At 30.9% G+C, this 27,452-nt stretch overlaps 2 protein-coding genes across 2 annotated transcripts; one reads left to right on the forward strand and one right to left on the reverse strand.

The window, feature by feature from the left end:
* The first annotated feature begins 16,098 nt into the window (after positions 1-16,098).
* Positions 16,099-18,648, forward strand: LOC125838855 (nucleosome assembly protein 1;2-like). Its single transcript, XM_049517884.1, is given in 12 exon segments — positions 16,099-16,144; positions 16,234-16,268; positions 16,346-16,429; positions 16,745-16,837; positions 16,907-16,985; positions 17,064-17,096; positions 17,099-17,124; positions 17,203-17,387; positions 17,469-17,637; positions 17,734-17,777; positions 18,030-18,241; positions 18,575-18,648. Coding segments are annotated over 11 exon segments (1,005 nt in total). The 3' UTR covers position 18,241; positions 18,575-18,648.
* Positions 18,649-18,929: 281 nt separating this feature from the next.
* On the reverse strand, positions 18,930-26,339 carry LOC125838833 (probable ADP,ATP carrier protein At5g56450). The gene is made up of 2 exons (XM_049517861.1): positions 25,872-26,339; positions 18,930-19,750 (listed from the first exon to the last, which is right to left on the reverse strand). Exons 1-2 carry the CDS (start codon positions 26,205-26,207, stop codon positions 19,121-19,123), a joined length of 966 nt encoding a protein of 321 aa, XP_049373818.1. The 5' UTR covers positions 26,208-26,339; the 3' UTR covers positions 18,930-19,120.
* Between the last annotated feature and the right edge of the window lie 1,113 nt (positions 26,340-27,452).

Here is a 27,452-nt window from a genome sequence, read left to right on the forward strand (position 1 = left end):
ACCCACTCTAACCCTTCGGTGGGAGAACCACTACTACAGTCCAACTAAGCAACTTAACGAAACTAAACCATTTAAAGATACAAAAACAGATTTAAATGACAACTAAATAATGAGTTCCCATAAACTCCGAAGTTTAACAAAAACAACTACGCATAACTCTCGCGGAAATTCAACCCCTAGAATTTGAAAGTCATTGTACCAAAACTCTACCAATCAACAAGTCTAAGGAAAAAGGGGTGCAACCCCGAAACTAAACATAATCAAAATGTCTGAACATATAGTCTGAATTTGAAAGGAATGGACTAAAACAAAGGATGGATCCATGACAGCCTGAAAGAACTGGCTCACCCTCGAATCCGGTCTTGGTCAATGATCTCCTAACTGAGGTCTGTCAGTAGCCGCCTGAAGATACTCTGTACTCAACAAAGAAAGAGCAAGTGCAGTATCAATACACGAAACCACAGTGTACTGGTAGGATGACGCGGCTACTCCAGTAAGCACACTATAGCAAGTAATTACAACACAGTAAACACACATATACAGAATGCAAAGTTCACTTATCATTTTAGGAGCAACATACAATTTCCCAATATCAATGACATGTAAATATGAATGTAATAATCACAAGTGGTTCTCTTATGGAACCCACACCCAAACTGTTAGTGTGTCGGAACGTGACACCCGATCTAATATACATGTGTCGGAAGGTGACATCCGGTCCAATATATGTGTTGGAACGTGACTCCCGACCCAATATATGTATCGGACCATGACACCCGATCTAATCAGCACAATCACAATCACACCCATAATGAACAATACTCATACTCATACAATCAGGTAATAGGTTCATGGCATGTAATTGCTCACACTAATCATTTCATTATATTTAATTAACATTCCCTATTCACATACATGCACACATACAATGAAGCAATTAACCGGCATATATCACACAACAAGAAATTGAATCATCACCTACCTCAAAATCAAGTCTGAATACTCCTAAGACATGTGGGTCTTCCCTTTCTGGAGTCTTTCAGCTCGTTCTTGATCTAAAACAAGCAATTAATGCAAGGATAACTAAACAAGGTCTAATTTACCCGGATAATAACAAAATTATTAACCCAAAGCCAAATCCATGATCCTAATGTTCAACTAGGGCTTTTCCCACCATTAACTTCACGCCAAAACCTCCCCAACGATAATTATCCAAGATTCTAAGTTCTAAGAATCAAAATACGAATTAGGGGAGTAATTAACTTACCTTTAGCTCTAGAATTCGTGGGAAGTCGTCCCTTAGCTCTCAAGAACGAAGTTTTACAGAAATAACATTTTTTGGGGTTTTTTCTCGATTTAACTCGCGACTGGCCCCCCACAGCGGCCCCTTCCTAGCGGGATAAATTTCGCCCCAGCAGCTTGCACGGAGACAGAAACTCAAAACTTGAGTTCCAAGCTCCTATTTCACAACACACCTTTAAATCTGGACGTTTTAAAACTACTCTTTCACGCCAAGATCAATTTCGGGAGTTTTACTCTCTCGAATTCGATTCCGTAAAGTCATACAGGCTTTTTAACGTCTTGGTTATCTACTCATGTGATCAAACTCATAATTAAATCCCCAATCCATTACCAGATTGCCCTAGACCTCGCCTGACTCAGATTTCGTCCAAGTTTGGCCTAGACAAGAAATTTTCAAGTTACTACTCATAAATTTTCTGGCTCAAATTCCTGCCCCATTGGTTTTTCCATAACGACATGAACAAGTTGTTACATTCTAATTACAATAATCCCTTAAAATTTGTACCTTCCGGATACATAAGTCACCATCCGAATACATTAATTCACCACCCGGATACATTAATTTTAATACAAAATGAATCTTCTGTTGCGCTAAAAAGGGAATAAAATTTGAAAATCTAATTAAATCTCATAAATTATGCTTACGTTTCTTCTTACTCTCAATCATACAGAGACAAATCCAGAACGAAGAAATTCAAAATTTTAAATTGTTCCATCTCTGTTCATCGAAGAAACCTTTCAGATTTGATTCAAAAACTTTTGTCAAAATTTTGGGTTAGCGAGGTGAGTTATGAAGGATACAAAAGTGATGGAATTGTTGTTGGACAAACGGTTTCCTTTTGAATCTTCAAGTTCATCGAAGATCTTTTCAATTTTGATTCAAGTTGTATGGATTTGCTATATATATATATGTATACCCTCTGTTTTAAATTTTTGAATTTGTGTATTGATATATAAGTCATGATACATTACTAGTTTGATGTATATGTAATGTGTTTTTAGATCCCAAAATTCTTCTTTTCATTCTTCCAAAAAAATTCTCAATTTTTTAATCAAACTTGTCGACAAATTGTACTAATACAACATGAACTTGTCGATCTTGTTGAGACATTCCAGAATCTGAGAAAGTGAGGTGAGGTATGAACGATACAAAAGTGATGGAATTGTTGTTGGTCAAAATATTGGTTTGTGAATCTCAAAACAGTCATTGCAACGGAATTAGAGATCGCCAAGTGTTGTATTTCTAATAGATACATTAAATAAGAAATTGTTACCCATAAGATGTTAGGTTTGAGATCGATACATTACTATTTGGTAATTGTTATGTATCACATACATTTAGTATAAATTCAAATTTACGTATCATGCCTAAAAAATTAGTGCATGATACATCATTATTTATGTAACTTATTTTGTTTGAGAGCAGAATCCATATGTAGCAGAAATTTGTAGATGAAAAGACTGATACATGATAAATTATATATTTGGTAGAATTTTTGTATCAAGTGTCCATACTAATTAAGGTTATGTGTCAAAACTAATGTTTGAACACGATACATTGTGCATGATTAATTGTAATGTATCATAATGTTGAAACGAAGGCAATATACATTAGTTTAAGAAACAAAATCAACTAGATACATTAAAAATTATCAGAAAAGAAATAACCAAAAAAAAAAAAAAAAGACAACAATCTAAGCAACGGAAAGCAACGGAGATGTATCCTTCTTGGACTAATTGGGTAAGCCCAATATTGAAAGATCGAACGAAATGGAATGAAGTGTATCAAGACCGCCATCAGAAATTCCTGAAACAATTCCCAATGCACTCCAAGATGAACGCCTGCATTAGCAATATTTTACACCCCTCTTCCAGTAAAGAGACCGGGAGTAACAAATTCAATATTTTCTTAAGATGAAAAAGCTAAAAATAAATTAAAAGAAATTGAAAATTGAAGTGATGAGAAGAAATCTACCTCTTGAATAACTCGAAATCATTAATTGAAAAGAGAAAATATTTGAACTTTAAAAATAGATTAATATAGGTAACTGTAGAGAGATCTGTGGCTTGAAAAAATGAAAGAAAATCATGGGTATTAGATTTCAAATTAATGTATCCGGAAAAGGGAATGATGTGAGCAAAAGAAGAGATTTTTGATATTTTTTAAAATGATAGAAAAAATAAAAAAATATGATAATAAATGATGTGTAGTTAGATAATTTTTCCTGTTAAATAAAATTAAATCCATGTCAACCTGAAAACAAAAAGGTGAAATCATAATTAAACTAAATCCATGTCAACCTGAAAACAAAAAGGTGAAATCATAATTTGGACTTGCTTATTACTTACTACTCTCTCTCCCCCAATCTATGTGAGTTGCTTTCCTTATTAGTCAGTCTAAAAAATAATGACATATTTCTATATTAATTATTAATAATTTAAATTTAAAATGTTTATTTTATCCTTAATGAAATGATTTATAGTTACACAAATTTATATTATTCATTTTGGACCACAAATTTTAATAGTCTTTATTTCTTTTTTAAACTCCATATCGAGTTAAACTACCTCACATTAAATGAGACAGAGGGAGTATATAATATTAATCACATGAAAACTATTAAATGAGAAGTAAGAAAGTTTTTTCTATTCATTTTACGGTGCCATTATTATTTAATAGGACTCGTGTACCACACGATATATAAACACATAAAAAAGTTCCAATTGGACAGCACCAACTCAATAATTGTATTCATTTTTTTTTTCTCTTTTACACGGTGCAAAGTGAATAATTTATTATCAAAATTGGCACACATTAGGACTCTTTTTTTCTACCTTTGCTACTTTCCTTAAAAAGAATGAGACACAAAGACAAACCTTCAAAATTTTATATTGATTCAGTACTTGAATCTTTTAATTTCTTTTACAAATAAGTTGATATAGTTAGAATTACATCGAAATGTAAAACAAATTATAATTCTTATAATAAAAGAAAATATTTAGTACATGCTTTAAATTATGTTGTAAAATGCTATTATTTATTTTAATATCGAACTAAAATATGTTTGGTCAATTTTCTAAAATCAACTTATTTTGGAATGTGTTTTTTTTTTCTTTCTAAAAGTGCTTTAAAAAAAATATTTTTGATGAGAATTAGTTTATGTTTGGTGAATAAATTTTAAAAACACTTTTGAGTAGTATTTTGTGTTTTGTCAACCTTTTTAAAAGTGCTTTTTAAGCGTTCGTTTCTCAAACATATTTTTCAAAAAATTGTTTTTAGGAAGAAAAAGAACCCTTTTTATCTTTCGAAAAACAAATTATGTTCCTCCCCAAAACACTTATTTCCTCCAAAACAATTGACCAAACTGTCCAAACACCTAATCTTTTTAAAAATAAGCAGTTTCTAGATATTTTGTATCAAACATAAATGGCGTATTTGGTGTGGAGAAAAATATATTTTTTTAGAAATTTTCAATTTTTACACGTGCTCGATTAATCAGAAATTTGAAAAATATTATTTTCTCAAAAAATTAATTTCTTAAAATTGAGAAAAATAATATTCTTAGTGGCAGTAGAAAAGATAAGTTTCACAAATGACACTCTTTATTGATTGTCTCCTCTCTATCTTCCATCCAACACATCTCATCTTCAACCATACCACACTACACCATCACCTCTAACAGTATTTGTTTAAATTATATGCAAATACTTTTTACATATCAAACACAAAAATAATATATAAAGTACCACTTATTTTTATTTTTATTTTTTAATGAAAAACATTTTCCTTCACTATTGAACACACCCAAAAGGCCATAAAAAATATCAAATAAAACGTCATCATCTACTTAAAGGAGGAAGAAATTTGTTGGGGGGTCACATAAGTAGTTCTTTTGAATGAATAAAATAAAATGAATGGATGGACATAATTATGTTGTAGGAAAGTAGAAAGATTCCTAATTTCCCCCACTTACCAAAAATCTCAAATAGTGACCATGACTATCCCCATAAATATTCTCTTCTTTTTTTATTTGAAAATAATAAATTATTACTACCGTTAATAATATATCAAATTCCTTTTCTTTTCACCATTAATATTACTAAAAAACATTAAGCTTATAAAATTTGCAAATATCAAATAATTAAACGATGAGAAGTTGCCAAGAAATTGTATAATCTAGACAAGTCATTTTGGGAATTGTCTTGTGTTTTTGTTTGTACATGTCTTTGTCTTCATACATCATCCATGTGCTAGTCTTCCCTTAGGAAAAAAAGACAAAGGAACTACAGTAAGCACGCTACTTTTAAATGATACCAATAATGTTAGTACTCTATTTCTTTAAAAATAATAATGATACGTTTATTAGCTTGCACGTTTCTTTATTATTTCATTGAATATATATATATATATATATTGACTGTTATCTTTTACGAACACATATATTTATATTTACTTAATTAATTAGGCCACACCTTTAGATGAATCTGTAACGTGTTCATTGAATCTATACATAAAAAAAAAAGAGTAAGATTGTATAGAATAACTATTAAAACCTTAATCAAACAAGGAATCATTATTAACTTCTGACGAAGGAGCATAAACTAAGTCAAGCTTTTGTTGAGTGTCACTATCTTTAATTAATGAATTTAGATCGAACTCGATTGCATTATCAATTTTGAATATAAAATGAACATGCATAAATACATCTGAGTTGTAATTGACACTCTGGAGTTAATGAAGATACAAGCATTGATGCAGTATTCTTAGGTTCCAAAAACTAACTCAGATTTGATTAAGATATAACCATTCCATTTTAAGTCGTTTGTCTTACTTTTCCTTTTTCGTTCATTTAAAAAATACTGAATTTTCCTTTTTTCTCTTTTGAATTTCAACTTTCTACGTGTGATATGTTTAAAATCACAAGATTAAAAAATCATTTTGATACATTCAACCTGATATTTTTGCATTATGACCACAATTTGTATCGTCGCTAAATTACCGTTAAAATTTTTAGTGACATTAGATTAAATGGATATTGATTAATTATCAATAAAAGCTTTAGCAACAATTTGTATCATCGCTAAAGTGCTTATTTATTATTGTGCATCGTTGAAAGCCTTTTAATATTGTTATAGCGTTAAATCAGACAAACAAATTGAAATTTTTTTTTTTTCTAATATTAATAACCTTATGATCCCTAATTTTATATTCGAATGAAGCATTAAATTAGCTGTGACAATTTCATGGTTATCAATAAAATCTCTAACCAATATTATTAGAATTGGACTCAGCCTCGACTTGACTAAAAATCTCTAGGAGTTAGAGTTAAAGATCTTCTTGAGCTAATTGAGTCCGAACACCAAGTGAAAAAAAGTTGGCTTTGGATGGCTACACAAGATAAACAAAATGATTGGGAGCAATCCCCATGCCACCCACCATATATTATACAGTCAAGTACACCTAAAATAGCAAGACTTTCGAAAAATCTAAGTATACTTTCTTACTAGGATGTGGGCCTAGGGTAATAGATGTTACCTAAAATCTGCTGTCATATTTCTAGAGATTTGAAATAACTAGCTAGCCGTGTATTAAATCTCACATAAGATATGATTTTTTTTTTCCGGTTCAACGATAATTGTTCATTATTGATTTGAAGCATATTTTAAGAAACAAAAAAATTAGGGGTAATATTAAGTATATCACCTTTTGAATATCTTAAATTTAATACTTTAAAAAATGTATGTAATAGCGACGATGAAATGGATAAATAATTCATTAATTTTCTAAACGAGACAAGTGTTGTTGACATCTATTTGTAGTGTAGTGGACAAAAGTACAGATGGACGGAGGAATTATAATATAATACTCTATTCCTTTCAATTTATGTGACATATCTTCTTTTTTTTAGTCAAATCTAACACATTTTTATATGTAATCATAATTTAAATTTAAACTGTTAGTTTTATCATTAATGAAATAATTTATAGTCACACAAACAACTATAACTTTTTTTTACCATAAGTTTTAAAAGTATTTCTTTCTTTCTTAAACTTCATGACAAGTGAATGTATAATATACATATCATATACATAGTATCACATGATTTTAGTGTTGTGTTGGCTACTTATGCACCGTTCCTTGTTTCAATTGTTTGTATTGTCTTCTTTCTTCTTTATATCGGAATTTGTTACACTTGACCCGATGGTCTTTTATTTTTCTCTAATAATTACTTTATATAATTTTATGTGATATAGAATTTTATTTTTTCAAATTTTTTATTTAATATAAAATTATATTTTATTCTAAATTTCTAAATAACATAACCACAATCGACAACAATTCTTTGGATCATACCCAAATTCCATTCTTATATTATTGTTGCATGTGATTACATGCAACAAGAACAACAACGAATAATTGAAAAAAGAAATTAATCAACAATCACAACCACAATCGCAACAATTCTCTGGATCATACCCAAATTTTTTTTTTTTGAAAAGTGCTAAATCTGGAAACGATTCATTGGATTACTAAATTATTATTGTGATAAATTAATTATTATGTTATGTATTGTATTTTATCTTGTATTTAAATTATAATGTTATGTATTGTACTGTTATCTTGTATTTAAATTATCATGTTATGTATTGTATTTTTAAATTAATTTTTTCATCTTATCATTTTAATTTTGTGTATTCTTTATAGTGAAAATTAATAATAAAATCAAATTATATTGTTGACGAAAATTAGAAAAAAAATTAGTATACTATTAATTCGGGATGAAAGTAGTATATGCTAAATAATATATTTTAAACTATTAAATTACATTTAAAAAGAATTATGAATATTAATTATTTAATTAATGACATTATATGTAAAATAATATGTTAATTAGAAAATAATATAAATAATAATAAATAATTGAAAAAGTGAATAGAGAGTGTGAATAGTAGTTCTTCAAATTTGGAGAACTATTGTTCAACTCTCTAAATATGAAGAATTGAGAGTGATATAGAGGGGGATTGGAGTGCTCATTCTCTATTTTACTCTTCAAATATAGAAAATGAAGAGTAAAATAGAAATGGATCGGAGATGAGTGGGATAAAGAGAGGGTCAGACAGCTGCTTGATGTGCAATATACCAAACAGCAGCGGAAATTAATTTCATAAATCATGTAGTCAGGTGATCTAGAAAATGTTCAGTAGCAATCCAAGATAAGCTAACTTTGAAAATACTCCATTATTAAGATAAATAAATGTAGTCATAAATAGTTGAGTACGTAAATGCAACCATTTGTGTGCCACACAATATGACACATGATTTATGAAGAAAATTTTAATTGGACATTAATGTACTCGTCATGATTGATGTTAGAAATTGTCTTTTGGACGTGAAAATAACCAATCGTTATGTTGAGCCTTTTAATTTGATGTTGATTGTTCTCTACTTAAATTATTAAAGATGACACTATATATATACACATATGCATGAGACCAAGCAACGGCCGTCCCCCACTGTCTGCCTATTGGGGTCGGATGTGATTGATATTCAATTTTTACTAGTAAATTTATCTGTGCTTTATGTAACCTAATCAGTTAAAAAATTAGATAGTTCAAACATCTATGTATGCATGTATGACCAAATTTAAATAGAAAAATAAATTATAGGCTTAAGTCATTCACGACCCTTAAAGTTGTTCGCATAATTTATTTGAACATCTCAACTAAGGCTTGTACCTATTGAACACCTCTACCATGTTGAATTGATATCTATTTGACATTTTTTTGACAATCAGCCAAAAATTTGAAGTGTGTGAGATTCACTCGCAGTGACGTGGCACAATGACAAATTAAACTTTGACATGTCATTTAGTTTCAAAAAATTATTTAAAAATATCTTATAAAAAGTGTTTTAAGGTAAAAGATAATATAAAAACAAAAATCAACCCTATCTACCCATAACCACTTTCCGGCAGAACTAGTCTGCCGGAACACCATAGCCCGATAACGAGCGGCAAGTATCTTCCCCATATTTCTCTCATCAACACCATAGATGCTACCTACCCTCTTCCTTTTATTCCCATTTGGCAATTTTTTTATCAATACCATAGCTGCCATTTCTTCGATCTCACTCTCTTCTTCATACATCATTTAAGATTTGTTGATATTTTTTTGTACTGTGGATTCTTTAGGATTTGAATTCTTTAACAATTTCAAAGAAAATAAATTTAGATTTGTATTAGTCTTGTCGGAAAAAATGGATGCTCACCGGATTTTTTTGACTCAATCTGATTTTTATTATTATTATTATTATTATTATATTTCCTTCCGTAGCTTTAACTCTCTTGAATTTTTCTACAATTTATAAGGTTAGGTTTATTTTTTTTACTATCAGTTAACTCTCTTTTGAATTTTTCGATTTTAACGGTCATTTGTTTAATGGACACTTTTCCGATTAAGATAAAGACGACGATATTGGTGATGACGAATGATAGTAGAAAGGAAAAATATAGATGAATACAGAAAGGAGTGTGGCAGAGGCGTTGGCTAAATGATTTAGCCGGCGAGGAAAATGCAAAAGACTAAGGTGGTTTGGAATTGGGGAAGAAGATACTGTTGGAAATATATTTTTCATGCTCAGACTTTTGCTCCACTTTTTAAATGTTGACATGTAATTTTTTGATTGGCTTGTAAGTAAATTGTATTGGTTTCACGCGCTATTGAGGCGTGTACTACACATATGATGCCACATCATTAAAAAGTATGTAATAGGTACATGTTTTGAACAAGAGAGGTGTTCAATAGGGTACACCCCTTAATTGAGGTGTCTAAGTGAAATATGAAGATAACTCTAAGTGGTTGTGGATGACTTAAGCCTAAATTATATATTTATCAAGATTTTGTCAATGGTGTAAAATAACTTTAAATTTCACTAGGTATATTATTGTTATATAGAATAGTTGCGGATTTGAAAATAATTACTTGGTTGGCCTAAATCTGTCAAGTAGGCCGGATATCGGTTCTGGACGGATATGAGTGTTGGGCTTCAAATAGGCCTGGTTTGTGGGCCAGCGAAATATTTCGTTTTAAAAAAAAAAAAAAAAAGTTAACTTCTCCAACTTGAATTAAATTTGAAAATTGAGTTCTAATCATGTAATTTGTGTTATCAATTTTAATTTGAATAACTGTAATTGTTATGAATTTAAAATTTAAAATATAATCATGTATTGTAGTATTATCAATTTAATTTTAGATACTTATAACCATTGTGAATTTAAAGTTTGAAGTTAAATGTTCAAATTTAAAAGTTGAAAGTTGAAATTTAAATTTTGAAGGTTGAAAGTTGAAAGTCAAATTTCAAATATTAAAATTGCACATTCACAAAATATTCTCAATCTGTAAATATTAAATACCACTACATTCCTTTTCATTCTATAAATATTAAATTCCACTACCTTCCTTTTCATTTTCACACAATTCTCTCTCTCTCTCTTCATTTATCTATCTATCTATATATATATATATATATATATATATATATATATATATACACACACACACACACTTAGTTTTTACCTATTATTCTAATTTCAACTTTCAATTACTTTCATCATCCATGGAATAATATGATTTGAAACATTTAAAAATATTGCAATGCAATGTTGAATTTGAAATTCAAAATTAAATTTGAATTTGAATCAAGATATAAAAAAAAAAAGATATAAATATATACACGATATACATATAGTATACTAGATTTTGTTGCCCGTGCTATGCACGGGCCCAATAACATAAATGGTATGTTTTGGGGCTAATAACGAAATTTTTGAAGCGATTTTTTGCGTGGATAAAGGAATAATTTTTTTTATCACAAACCTGTACTTTCTTTGACGCTATTCAAGGCACAATAAGACTACCCACATACAACATTTTTGAACAATTTTATGTTGTCAATTATCACGATTTAATTTTAAGAATCAGCCAATTTTTTTTTGTTTTTTTAATAAATATTTTAAGTTGTCAATTATCACGATTTATTGTATTTTATACATAATTTTTAACGATAGATTAATTTCAAGAATCAATCGAATTTTTTTAAATGTATTTATTTTTGAAATATTTTATGTTGTCAATTATCATGATTTATAGTATTTTTACGATAGATTAACTTCAAGAATCAATGGTATTTTTTGTATCTTTTTCAAAACATATTTTATGTTGTCAATTATCATGATTTATAGTATTTTTACGCAATTTTTAAATATAAAATTTTTTAAAAAATAAGACAAATAAATTAAAATGGACCCAATATGTTATTTTTGTTGTCTCAATTTATGGGACACAAATGAAATTTGGAGAGTCATTGAATATTATATATTATACTTGGGCATAAACTCTTTTACGCACGGGCCCAATAACTATTATTTTTTGTCCTAATGTATGTGACACAGATAAAATATAGTGAGTTATTTAAATTTAATATGATTTTTAAATATTTTAAGTTGTTAATAATGTAATTTATAATATTTTTACGTAATTTGTAAATACTTAATATATATTACTCCACTTGTCTCAATGTATGTAGCATAGATAGAATTTCAAGAGTTAATCAAATGTTGTTAATTGTTAAGATTTACAATACATTTTACTTAGTTTTCAGTAATTTGACATTAAATAATACATATTACTACTTTTGTCTCATTTTATGTGACATTGATAGATTAATTTTAAGAATCAGTCAATTTCTTTTTTTTTGTGCATTTTTAATAAATATTTTAAGTTGTCAATTATCACGATTTATTGTATTTTATACATAAATTTTAACGATAGATTAATTTCAAGAATCAATCGAAATTTTTTATATGTATATTTTTCTGAAATATTTTATGTTGTCAATTATCATGATTTATAGTATTTTTACGATAGATTAACTTGAAGAATCAATGCAATTTTTTGTATCAAAACATATTTTATGTTGTCAATTATCATGATTTATAGTATTTTTACGCAATTTGTAAATATAAAAAAAAATTAAGACAAATAAATTAAAATGGACGCAATATATGCTATTTTTGTTGTCTCAATTTATGTGACACAAATGAAATTTGAAGAGTCATCCAAATTTGCACTTTTTTTTTAAATTTTTTTTAAAGTTATTAATTATTGTGATTTATAATATTTTTATGTAACTTTCAAATAACTTGCTAATTTATGTGACCCGGATAGAATTTTGAGAGTCAACCTATTTTATGGTAGAATTTTAAATATTAAATATTTTAAGTCATTTGTAAATGATTTATTATATTATATTATATATATAAGTAGAATATATAATAAAAGGGAGTTTATGTATATATTATATTATATTATATTATATATTATATAAACTCCCTTAGAAAATAAATATATATTATATATATTATATAGTAAAAAAAATGATTTATTATATTATATTATTATATTATGTATTATATAGGGAGTTTATGATGGGACATTCACATGTCCCATCATAAACTCTCTCTTATATATAAGTAGAAAAGTAATAATAATAATATAATAATAATAGTAGAATAATAATTTGTGGATGATAGGTTGCCATGTAGGTAGAGGTACAAGCTGATTCCTAGTGGTAAAATTACCAAAATACCCTTGGTCGTCTTGGTTGGCTTCACTCTTCTATATAATAAAAATATTGAATATTCACAAAATATATTATATAAGATATACACATAATAGACGATATACACAAATATACATACATGATATTCATAAATATACACACAACATATTCAAGATATACAATTTACAAATTACAATATATACAAGTTACTACTTACAAGATATACAAATAAACTTTTTTTGAAAGTATAAGATAGTGTCTGTAGTTGTTCCTTCATCAGTCCAACATGCTAACTTTATTTTGATGGACTCCGGGCTTATCTCAAATAATAATTAAGTTCATAACAATTAAATTCATAATAATTTTTGTTTTTTTGTTTTGTTTTAGGTTATATTCTAAATCAATCAGATAATTTAATTACACCACAGACATGTACATTTTATTTTGATTTTTTTAGAAAGATGATGTCTCGTTTGAAGGAAGAAATAAGTAATATGAGTCGGTGCAACATTATCAAGTAACGTAACATTGTGATTATTATATCTAATAGACATGTACTTCTAGGAAAACCTAAACATAAAATTATAAACTAATTGTATATAATGAATAAATGCATCAAAAGAAGCGAATGTGAAAAGATATCATTTTCGCTAGCTTTCCATGATTTTTCATTTTACTATAGGGGTGTGTTTGGTACGAAGGAAAACATTTTTCGAAAAACATAAAAAAATAAGTTAAAAATTAACTTGTTTTTCAGGAAAATATTTTCTAGGAAAACATTTTCCTTCGTACCAAACACACCCTAGATTTCAATTAATTTGTCGATGTGTAGGTTGAATCTAGTTCTGATTAGTAATCCAGTAACATCCCTACTTTTTTCTGATTATTCTCTCTATCCCATGTGATTAGCATTCAAATGTCTAATCAATTGGACTGTCACCGCGACATTACCTTCGATCTTATGGTCATATTTATTCTGACATATATTGTATTTAATTATAGTTTTTCTTTATATTCAAATAAAACAATTCCACACAACGTTAGTCTCTTTTTGTTTTAGAGTTTTTAACGCCATGAAGGAAGATTATAAGTTTGAGACGGAGCATGAGCAGTGTATATAACATTATCATCATTATTATAATAATCTAAGTCTATCTCTACTTCATTTCTTCTTATATACCATAAGTTTTCTGGGTCTCAAATAATTCATATCATATCATGTGTACCCACACATAGGCGATGTTGCATGCATACGAGAATTTATTCAAGTGTTTGTACTACCTTTATCATTTTTTTCTTACTACACTTTTCTTATTTTATTCATTATACAAAAATTAATAAAAAAACAATATAAATAAATATTCAAGTATTAATATATTAAATAAAAGTAAGAGATGAAATAAATATGACAAGTTGTCGGAGACAAAAAAGTAATTAAGCAACCATAAATTGATGAATTGAATACTTGAAAGTTGATTTTTTTTTCCCTTGATGTTGTTAATTGTATAAATAATAAAGAAGAAATTGCTAGAAAACTAAGACTTAAAGAAAAAATTGAGAGATAATAAGGAGATTGTTATAAAAGTGGCTCATATATACCTTTATCGTTATACAAACGGCCCATATATACCCCTACCGTTATAAAATGAGATCACATATACCCTTCATTTAACGGAAGTGAAAAAATTAGTTTTAAATTTATATTTTTGACTTTTGATTTTTTTTTAAAAAATATTTAGGGATATATATGATTTTTCTAGCAAATTTCAAGGTATATTTTAATTTTTTCGGACATAAATTATTTTTTGACTTCTTGATTATCATTATTTGAGTTTCTTATTCTTATTTTATTTTTTGTTTCATTCCTTCGTGTAAAGAAAAAAATTTAAAACTATTTTTTGTGGCTATATTATAATTTAAAACTATTTTTTCCGATATATTGTAATTTAGTTTTTATATTTGAAGAAAAAAATTGGGTCATATAATAAATTTTACAAGAATATTTGCAAAACTTAAATAAATTTGACCATCAAAATAATAAATCTAAATTAGTCATTGAAACAAAAAAAAAGTTAAAAAAATAATATATGTTTGAGGAGGATTAAATATACCCATATGAGATTATATATTTATTTTTTTAAAAAAAAATTAAACTAAAATTAATTTTTTCACTTCCGTTAGAAGAAAAAGGTATATGTGAGTCATTTGTATAACAATAGGGGTATACATGAGCCACTTTTATAACGAGGGATATATCAACTCTAAATGACAAAGTTGAGGGGTATATCAAACCCTTTTCCCCAAGTGTAAGAAAAACTTCCACTTTACAAAGTGTAAGAAAAACTTACAATTTACAAAGTGTAAGAAATAGTTCCGTTATATATTAAAATATATCCGTTATGAGACTAACGGAAAACGTTTGGAATATTTCATAAAACATAATTTTTTCTTCCATTAAGCCTATTTTAGTTACTTACTAGAATAGTGGCTTATTTTAGTTATTTTTATCTTTTTGTGGCTTATTTAGGTTCCGGACTCAAGTTTCATCCCCCCCGATGCCATATGTCTACTCTACACGCAGCCACGTGTACAAGTTATTTTCCCTAATATAATGCACATACATGGTAGAGTAGGTTACGTTATGATTGTTTGACTTTTAACAAAGATCCACCTTTGAATTAAAAATAAAATAAAAATATGACGACTCGATAATAAGTACAAAATGAGAAAAAAAAAAATGTAACAACGCAATCATGTTACATAAATTTGAATCCCTTCATGTTACATAATGCTATAGTAAAATAAAATAAATATTATATTTAAACTAACAATAAAATACAATACAGTACCATAGATAACAACCATCCAAAGTAGGAAGCCAATTAAAATTCACAACTTCTACCCCTTTTTTTTCCCACCAAATTCACAATTGAGACTTGTCTAATCACCTTCATGACTTTGTCTCCTCTATCATTTTCCCTATAGTTAATTAAGATGGAAATTTTGTTTTCTCAAGTGTAGTAAAAAGATGAATAGTGTGTACAAATAGTTGACGGTCCAAGTGTGCTGGCAGGACACAAATCATTACATATCTAATTGAAAGACAACATTTTTTCAATTTGATTTCTATTTTAATCGTTTCAATTACAATCAACTTTCTTGAATTTAGTACAACTATGAGTGATCAAAAGGATCAGGTCAACATAGCTGATGCCACTATTGGTATGAAATGAATTACTCCAATTTGAATCATTTCAATTGCTAACTGATCATTCATTCACATTTTGATTGTTTTAATGTTGTTGTTTTAGCTCTCTCTGCTGAGGATCTTGTAAATGCCATCAAGGTGCCTACTTGAACCAAAAGTCATTAGTGATTTGGATTCATTTTTGAATTTTAATGTTTGATTAAATTATGTTGCAGAACATGACAAGGGATCACTCTGGTTTTCTGGACAAACTTCCGAAAAACATTAGGATGCGTGTTGATGTCCTCACAGAGATTCAGGTTTTACTCTACATTTATCTGTCTATGTTGCTTTTATATAGTAAGCGCGATTACTAGTTGTTATTTCCCCAATGCATTATTCTATTACAATAAAAACATATTTGTTTGTAACCTTTATTAGCATCATCTGATTGAGTTTAATTTGATTACTAGTTAAGTTAGACTTATGGTTAATGTTGACACAATCAAGAAAAGATACAATGTTGCTTCGTTTAGTTTTTATGTTATTCTCTCTGTTTGGTCCTCTTGATTTGAGTAAGGATTTAAAGCTTAGTCTAGCACAATATTAAAATTTTGTTTTCCTTTTCAATGCAGAGCCAATATAATGAATTAGAGGCACAGTTCCTTGAGGAGAAGGCAGCTTTGGAAGCAAAGTTCCACAAGTTGTATGAGCCACTTTACAACAAGGTAATGCGTGTGTAGTATAGTACACATCTATGTATAGTTTAAATAACATATTTTTTGGTGCATTTGCAGCGATACGAGATTGTGAATGGCGTGGTTGAAGCTGGAGATGAAGGTACAGTAGAAGAAAAAACCAATGAATTAGCAGGAGGTATTCTTTCAAGGCTATCATGTCTTAAGTCCTATGTTTTTCGAGCTGTTCGTGATAAGAGATGAATCTTGCATTCAGATAAAGGTATTCCCCATTTCTGGCTGCTGGCAATGAAAATAATGAAATAATCGCGAAAGAGGTAATATGAGTTTACTGTTTCATTTGATTTTTTGCAATATAACTTGTCCCACTGATTGATCAGTCTGCTTGTATTTAGATTACTGAGAAAGATGAAGATGCCCTCCAGTATCTCAAAGATGTCAAATGGAATAGACTAGATGATGCCGAGGGTTTTAAGCTTGAGTTCTTTTTTGATACAAATCCATATTTCAACAACAATGTGCTGACAAAGACATATCACATGATTAGCGAGGATGAACATATTCTAGAGAATGCAATAGGGTACAACTACATTTTTCTTTCCATGTTATGAAAATTGAGTTACTTCCTTCTAATTGCATGTCTTCCTTGGGGTACCTTTAGGACAGAGATAGAATGGTTTCCCGGGAAATGTTTGACACAGAAGATCCTAAAGAAGAAGCCAAAGAAAGGATCCAATGATACGAAGCCAATCATAAAAACTGAGGAATGTGAAAGTTTCTTTCATTTTTTTGATCCACCTCAACTACCAGAGGAACTTGATGAGGAAACTGTAAGTGGCTTTAGGGAACAAATCACATCAACATGTAAGTTGCTTTTCATTTCTTGCTGCCAATTGGCCTCACTTTTTGTGTGTTATGTTTTCAAGGCTGAATTGCTTCAAGGTCAGATGGAACAAGATTATGAGATTGGGTAAGTCCTCATGTACTAAAAACTGTCTCAAAAATGGAGTGGCTTAACAGTTATTAGGTAGACGAAAAATTGAAATGACATGAAAAGCATGATCTCAACTTTGACTGTATATGCTGAACTTACAATCTCATCAACTTTGCTATTCTTGATAAAGTGGCTTTCTGCAATGCTAAACCTTTTCGGAAAGATGCTATTGAGGAAGAATGCTACATTACAAGCCTCTTAAGCAGTTGTAGTGATTTGCTATTGCAGGTCCACCATTCGAGAAAAGATCATTCCTCATGCTGTGTCTTGGTTTACTGGAGAGGCCGTTCCCATCGATGATGAAGAAGAAGGTGATGATGATGCCGAGGAAGAGGAAGATTATGTGGAAGAGAATGATGAAGAAGAGGATGATGAGAAAGAGGATGATGAGAATGAGGATGAGAAAGGCGATGAAGAAAATGTTAAAGAAAACCATTAAGGTACAATAGTCTTTGTCCTTTGCTCGTGGAGAGAAAGAAAGAAATCCTCAGCATTTATAGTTGAAAAACACTTGCATAAAAGTATACAACTGCTAAGATATTCTGAAAAAATGTAGCTTCAGTAGATGTTTGACCTTACAGCTATTTCAGTGATTTGTTTGCGAATGTTGCATGCTAAATCTGAATGTTAGTTCATATTCTTGTACTGCTTTAGCATTATAGTGATTGTTTGCCAGATACAAGTAATAGTAGATTTGAATTTTGCATCATATTCTTGTTATGTTTCCTTCTCTTAGTCCAGATAACAGCTTCCTTCACTTATGGTAATTGCAGGATGGCAGTGAAGAAACTAGACGACAGTAAGAGGTCTCAGACGCTGCTCGGAATTGTACCTCTGTTGTGATTGTGTTACGTAAACCATTTGCTAGATATATTGATTTTATTTATTTATTTATTTGTATTTTTCTCCAAAATAGATTTCTGGCAGGAAGACACTATTTTTGAACAAGCTGGGTTTTGAGCTTGCAATTTTGAATTTATTATATTGGATACTGTATTTCTGTTATTGTTAATTCTCACAATCCACTAGTTTGAGAATTCTGGATCCGCCACAGTACATACATTACGGAACACAATATTTGCACGAAAAAAGTACACTGGAAATGTAACAGAACTGCAAAGCACTTAACTTTGATTGTAAAATGTTGTGATATTTATTGTGATCCAAAAGCGGAAAGAATCAGGACAGGTTTTACAACATTGTATGTTTTGTCACTTTTGAGGCTATTAAAATGCATCCCTACAAAGTAAGGCTAACATATTTTGGGTACTCCTAATCCCATTTGTGTGATGATTAATATTGACATGAAACACCTAATGCTATAATCCACTCCAATTCATGAACTTTTTCACCTCATCATATAACACTAAAACAGCTGCAGCACCAGTACTTCTGAAAATATTTGACAGAGCTCCACGGTAAAATGAAGTAAATCCTTCTGTCTTGTAAATCCTCCGCCAACAATCAAATGTGCTTCTGTACATTGGCTTTTCTAAGCCAGATTGCATCATCATTCGCCTCCGAACTGTATCCAAAGGATACGAAAACAGGCCAGCAGATGTTGTGACTGCCTGAGCAACCAACCAGCGTTTCCATAATGGCACCTCTGCTTCAGAATTTTCAGACATCCTGTCTTTTATGGTGTCAAAACCCCCAAAGTAAAGACCTCTATGAACAATCATTCCATGGAGAGAGGCGGGAAGCCCCCTGTAAATGCCTCGAATTCCATCTTTCTCATGTATTGTCCTCAGAAAGTGGTAAATGCCACGGAATTGACGAGTTTCATACCGACCAAGGTCAGCTGCGAGTCGTGTATGTGAAATATCTAGTGGATAAATAATGATCAATGTTGTACAACCAGCTGCAGACCCAGCAATAAAATTAGCTGATGAACCAGCCAAAAAGTGACCATCTTGAAAGTTGCTGTGTAAAATATTCCTATAGAGATCCTGCATTCAGAAAGCATGTGATTAGTTCTTGAGACAAAATAGGCAGTAAATGAACTCTTCAATCCTCACTCAAAGTAACATCATACATTACAGAAGCTATAGAGGATATCTCTGGAAAAGGTAATGAAAGATCTAAAAGAATAGCCGCGTCCCTCACTCACTCTCCCACAGGAAGCATGCGCATTTCCATATCAACCACTAAAAGGTCATTTCTATGGTACCTCATACCTACACTAAATATATATTGTGCAGAAAATTATCAACAACCATGTTGGCATATGACATGGTTGGTTCTCTGAAACCAGAAATGGGTTGCAGATGCCGTCGGATGGTTGTAAGTTCATAAAGGACACTTGCTAAAATAGTCAGGAAAGAGGCAGCAGATATGAAATTCCTATTCGATCACATAATAATGAGAAAAGTTTCTTTCTTAAAGAAAAAGAAAATCTGTTCCTGACTCAGAACTCTGTGTACGTGGATGGACAAGCTGGAGTGAAAATAACATGATCACATAGCATATGCAACACTGTAACAACTATACCTACAGAAAAAAAACAGATATGATGGATTTAATGTGTCACGAAAACAACGAAGTAGAGAAGGTTCTCTTTTCTTTCAACAACGATATGAATTGCAACTCCTAAATATTTTGATGTTAATCGTTTTCCAATTATAATGAGTTATCAAGGAAACAATCATCAATAGACTATTATGTGGTAAACTAAAGCCATCAAGCCATTGCAATGCCTGTTTTATGTTGTACAAACGATTCATGGACCTCATTCTCCGATGACCTTCCCTATCAGATTCCAGAAGACTGGAAATAGAGAAAAAGTTGAAACATGCAGCGAACTCAAAAATATTCTCATAAAGAGTCATCTCTCGCTGCTGTAACAAGATACTCTAGCAAGAACAAGAAGCATGACCGTTTTCAGGTTTACAACTCAAATTCAAGCAATTAGCAACAGATTATGTTTTTTGGAGACTTTATCTTTTGTATCTAGACATATCTCCAAGCATCCTTAATTCTGTCAGTTCATCTTTTTAATTTAGATTCAGCATTGGAAAATGATAGTCGATGTGCAAGTTAGAGTATTAGCAAGCTATATATAATAACACAAACTTTTCAAACAAAATTCAATTATTCTTAAAGTATTCACAAACGCCATGAAAACATATACAAACGCCATGAAAATTGAAAGTTGTCGTTTTTGCCGTTGTAACCACCAACTTCGCCTCCTTTCTCACCACCATATACATTTCCCTCCTAGCCCGCTTAACCTCCTCGTATTTGCTCTCCTCCAACTTTGCATAAGCCGTTTTCTTTGCTTCCACTTTATGTAAGACTTCACCATTCCACCACCAATCTTCTCAATGTCCACTAGAGATACATACCCTTCGATACCACCTCTCTTGCAGTTTCATTCATACAACTAGTTGCCTTATCCTGCTGGTCGCATCCCCATTGCCATCAACTTCTCCCTATAACCTGAGCTTTAATAGGAGTCAAGCAACCCCATCTGATCCTTGGCCGGTCATACTCCGTCCTCTTCGAATCTTCCTCTTAATATCCAAATCCATACTTCAGTATGAGCTTATCTTCAGTTGTATGATTCTCACCCAAAATAACCTTGCAATCCTCGTAAAGGCCGCTATCACCCTTCCTAAAGAGCAAGTAATTGAGTCCTAACCACCGTGCTACGGAAGCTAACCAAATGATGCTCCTTCTTTGGAAAACTCGAATTTGCAATTACCCACTCAAAAGCTTTTGCAAAATCCAAAAGTAAGACTCCTTAATTGATCCCCAAAATCAAAACCTCCATGCACATCGTAATAACCCCCGAAGGTTGTCCCAATATGTCCATTGAATCCCCTCCTACAAATAGCTTCTACGTGGGCGGTATACCTTTCACAACCTTATCCAAATCCTCTCAAAAACGCTTTTTGACATCCTAGTTCAAGCCTGCTTGCGGTGCATATGCGCTAATAATGCTTAGAGTAAGTCTTCCCATGACTAGCTTGATTGCCATCATCCTATCATTGACCCTCTTAACCTCTACCACTTGCTCCCTAAGATCTTGTCAACTAAAATACCTACTCCATTCCTATTCCTTGCCTCTCCTGAGTACCACAACTTAACTTGCCCATATCCCGAGCCTTGGTTCCTACCCATTTGATTTCCTAGACTCAAGCTAGATGCTCCCTTAACCCACATATCACCCTTGACCATCACCCCGGCTCCATCCGAGTAGCAACTAAAGCAGACGAAACAAAACCAGGATATACTAAAAACACACTGAGACAAGGGTAAAGTCAAGAATTAAGCTATGTAACGAGAGACTAGACAAGAATTGATAAGAAAATACAAGTATGCATAGAATTTGGACAACGACTGCACAAGAGCTGCAAATAGAGGTCGTACAAGAACTACAGAATAGGGCTAAAGAAGCTTACATCTTTTAACAGGGATGAAGAAGAAATAGATTAAAAACTTATTCACTGGTCGACACACCCTAGGCAATAATTCAATCCAAAAGGCAAACAATGTAAAGACAAAGCAAATATACAGCTAGGAAACAGATGCAGAAATTAACAACAAACGAGAAAATTGAATACAAAACTAGAAAATAGGGCAGAAATGAACAAGAAACTAGAAAATTGCACAAGAACTAGAAAACAGAGGCAGCAATGAATCAATAGGAAACTTCAAGTAATAATGTACAACCACCCAACAAAAGGAAGACCAAATTGAACAATCAACTAGGAAACAGAGTAAGAAAGCAACAAAATACTAAAAAATTGAACACGAAACTACGAAATAGGGGCAGAAGTGAACACAAGAAACTAGAAAATGGTACAAGAACTAGAAAACAGAGGCAGTAATGAATCAAGAGACACGAAATAGACGCAGAAATGCATGAAGGACTAAACACTTGAAAAATTAAACTAGAAAATTGGGAAAGAAACTAAAAAGAACAGAGGCAGCAATGAACAAAAAATAGAAAAACAGAGTGTAAATTGGTAAATAGCATGTATTATCAGGTTATTCATCATTTCATGGTGATGTATCATTGTATGACAAGCCACCCCTACCCAATCTTCATACATTCATGCAATTTAAGAATCAAATTATTTTCAATCTGTATTACCTTCCATATAGGTACTTTTGGGAGCCAGGATAAAGGTGGAGAAATTTGGTTGGTTGATAGCCAGTGTAAAACAGTTGAATATAGTTTAAATATAATGAATCCTCCAAACCTGAAATTGGATAGCCCTAATTAATTCGGGATTGAGGGTAGTTGATATATTGATAGGTCAATGTTGGGGCATCACATCTCTAAAGGAGCACAACACATGTAAAATGTCAAAACACTAAAGATGCAAAATGACATGAGATCACATCTACAGATCCCTCTGACTATCTATTGCCTCAACCTCCAGAAAGCAAGTCAAAACCATATAGAACATGAGTGCTTTTCCCTTTTGTTTCTTAACAAAAGAAGTTAGGACAAAACATCCACTATATCACAAATTCATATCTGATGGCCTCCTTTTGAAATAGATACTTAAACCTATTCATCTCTATCTATAATAGATTTTGAATTTTCATTACTTCCCCAATTTTCCTCCTCTTATTTTCATCAGCAAAAGATTGCCTTAGACTCAACTTGAGGAAGAAAAAGAATTTTTAAATTCTCAAAAATCCATCTTCTCTCTAATCACCCCCCCCCCCCCCCCCCCTCATTTAAGAGATCAACCCACAGTTGACTGCATCCACTTGTTTGAATCTCCAGCGTTCTCGTCATGAGTGAATAGTAATTTAACCATAATGCTTGAACTTCCTAGTTGGAGTAGTTTGATTTCGAAAATACTGATGGTATCCAAGCTTGATATACAAGGTAGATGGTGACTCCACGGATGTATTTCATTACTGGGGATAGCCGGCTAAGTTGTGCAATGCTTTAACACCTTTTTCTCCTCATTCTCAATCATCAATGCTTCCATATAGATAGCACTCCTCCTTATTTCTTCGGTGGAGAACTTCCATTTCAGGTATCATCATTCTTTTTTCATTTTTTTTTTTGATAACCGAGAAATCCGTCTGTGACCCGCCCTTTGGACCAATCACAGCCTTCTAAACTCAGTGGATAATGGGCCTGCCACTCTACCAGGCTTTGCTTTGCATGGTGTGGGGCTTGAACCTGCGACCTAAGCCACAAATTCTCCACCTTTTGCCACTTGAGCTAGGCCTTCGGGGCATTATTTTTTCATTTTAGGTATCATTTAATCTAGAACTAAATTAGTCTACCGATTTAGAATTGGAATCAATCAGCTTAATCTCTGAAGCAACCTGTTTCAACACCCAACTCTTACCATCATATCCATTCAGTTTATAAATAGGGATTATCTGATAAAACTGAACAATGAAAACTAGATTTTCAAGACTAAAACTATATCACTAACAATTTGACATTGGATATCAAGTATCGGATCCACAAACCTATATTATCTGAAATGTACATGAAATTAAACTCCAGAAGACGCTTGCAAATCACCTATTGTGCTAATAATTGAACACAATTTAGGCACACCTAGTTAATTAATATCATTAACTATAAGGTCTTAAATTGACAAACTTAATACAAATCTATATAATATAATCATGAAGCAATGGCAGATTATTAACAAATTTACAGAAATATGTTTGAAGCAAGAGATTTAGTATTGTATTGGCACTTGATAGTTCATAATTGCTGACATTTACTCGCTAAGCATTTCCAAAATCAAGTCCTAAATAATAGTGTTCATCCATTCAACAATCACAGTTAACCTGTCCTCTGAACTCCTTTTTTTGATAAATCAATTAGTTTTATAAATATACACCATGAAGGTTTATGAGTATACAAACACATATGTTACAAGTATCTATAGCATCCAAAAACCAATCCAGCAATTTATACAACAATCAATACCCTCAAGGCATCAAAAACTAAATAAAATAAGAGGGAGTTCCTTGACATTTAACAAATAGTTCTCAAATCTGTCAAAAGCTTTTTATTTTTCCCTATTGATGATTTGTTAGGATGGTTTGTATTATATTATTAATTTATTAGGATGGATTGCAATATCATCACCAGCCAAAAAATGCATACTAAAACTGTCTTTAATATTTTTCCTCATAGCCATTTTACTTGTTCAATCTCCAACCATTTATGAACTCTACTATTGTTCTTGGAAGTACTGATTCCACATTGAAAATTGCAAATATTGGGGCTCATTATTCAAAGTAAAACTACTATGAGGTATTAAGTGATCCACATCCTCCCCGTGGTTCTTACACATGCAACACTCACTGACAATAATATAACCCCTCCTCCTTAAGTATCAGCTAGTAAAATGGCTTCCCATACAGCAGACCATGCCAATAAAAAAGAACTTCTCTTTAAAGTCCTTTGTTTTACATAATGACAACCATATGAAACTTGTGTCACCTCCTTCGGCCAATACTCAGTTTGTAGTATGACTTAATAGAGATCTTTTAGGAGAATTACTTCTAAAAACTCCTCTCTGAGAAGTCATGCTACCCTGTCCTCTAAATTATTTAAAAAAAAACACGTTCTGTACGCATTTGTTACTTTCTTCAGACACAACCAACATTTCAAACAAAATGGATCAATATACTTAAGTGTACTTTTTCTCAAGACTACCAAAGAAAAGTATAGCTTCCATTTCATGATTTCAAGCATGCCTTCAAAATCGCGTAAAAACTCTAAACCATCTACACACATACACATGAACCAATAAGCAAAAGTGAGAACAATCACCAACTGAAATATCAAAATCGACTACATGTAGGTAACCTTTTCACTATCAATCCCAGCATAGATTACTATTTCTTGTTAGCTCCAATTAATATCACCATACATTATAAACAAACAATTGGAAAAATCTTCACAAAATAATCAGTTCAGCAGTACACAGAGGCAAGAAATTACAAAGCAAATGTTCAATAAAGGTATCCATTTCTTGCAAACTTTACTGAAACACACAGATAACCAATAGTAAATATTTTTTAAAAAAAAATTATTGAGTTGAAATTTGAATGATATGAGTACCTTACCTTAAGAGAGAAGTTGAGAGCCACAGAAGGGTAATATCTGAGCACGCTGCTACCATTCCCCCTCCAAAGGGAAAGAACCCCTTCTTCCTTAACAGTGCTCCCTATGCAATCAAGCATGCCTTTGAACCTCCTATGAGGGCCACTCAAGATTGCTATATTGCTTTCTTGGGTCTGCAACAATAGCTTTGCTCGCTCAATTGGTGCCACAATCGTGTGCACAGCACCACCCATAATTGCCCCCGCCATTAGATCTCGATTAAAAGTTGCCCACGGCTCAGATTTTCTTGGAAATAGCCTTGCACCCTTCTGTTCCCCTTCACCATCCTCCTCCGCCATTTTCTCCTTTTAGTTTTTGTTAGATTAAAAGCAAATAAAAATGTAATCTTTGCAAGGTTTTCCTTTTTCACCAATGTTGAATAACGATAGGATGTTGTGTTTCTTTTGGAATGTTATTCGTCGTTTCGCTTTTTGTCTCTCAAGACTCTTTTGTTAGAGTCGTGTATAACAGAATTCCAAAGAGCGGTTCATATGCTTTGATGGGGGTTGTTGACAATTTATATATATATATATATATATATATATATATATATATATATATATAAAGCTGAATATAGACAATCTGATGTGGCACCTTTCTATGACCTATCTCCTTTTTTGGACATTTTATTTTTGTTTTTCAATTTTTATTTGTAATTTCCAAAAAAACTGAAAAATATTTTAATGCATCAGATCATGCTCCTTTAAAACTTTCATCATACTAATACACATTTAAGTAATGGAAGATGAAAAGATCAAAACATTTTCATTTTTCATAACTGTTTATAAATTTAGCCTATAAAATAAAATAAAAATTGAGTATTCTAATCAACAATAGTGGAATCCTTCACTTTCTCTCTTCTTCTTCTTCTTCTGATGAAAATATGGATATCAAATTTTGATATTGAGATGTCCAGCGAATTTCTACCCTTGTGATTTTTTCAAGAAAAGTGAATGAGAGAATATCTCATGATCCTTCTAAAGATATTGGTGATGATGAAACTTCTAAAGATATTGATAATGATGAATATACAGATATCAAATTTCGTCATTGAGATGTCCAACAAAATTCTAGGCTTGTGATTTCTTCAAGAAAAAAGAAGAAGGGGATATCTTATGAATCTTCTAAAGATATTGTTATTGGTGTAAAGAGAAAAATTATGTAACAAAAATTTCTCTTCAAAGTAGAAGTCTTTTTGAAAGAATGTTGATTCCTTCTATATTGAGAGAAAAAAATTCATATTGATTGAGAAATTTATAGGAAGAGTGATTAGTATTTTAAAGGGTAAGAAGATTTATTTAGGAAAAAAATCAATCTATTTAGGAAATTGTATTAAATTAGGAAGAGAATAAGTATTTACTAATTCATTTCTTCATTTATGCTGTCTTAATTTCTTTTTATATATCTTTAATTAAAGTTTATTTTATTTTTTTGTTAATTATAACGACATTATTTCTTCATCTTCATTCTACCAATATTTTTCTTCTTTTATTTTGTTTTATTTTTGTGTCTTCAATTAAAATTTATTTTATTTTTCTTATTTA

The sequence above is a fragment of the Solanum verrucosum genome, unplaced genomic scaffold (genome assembly GCF_900185275.1).
Source record: "Solanum verrucosum unplaced genomic scaffold, falcon-dt-bn FXZP01000182.1, whole genome shotgun sequence".
NCBI classification, from domain to species: Eukaryota; Viridiplantae; Streptophyta; class Magnoliopsida; order Solanales; family Solanaceae; genus Solanum; species Solanum verrucosum.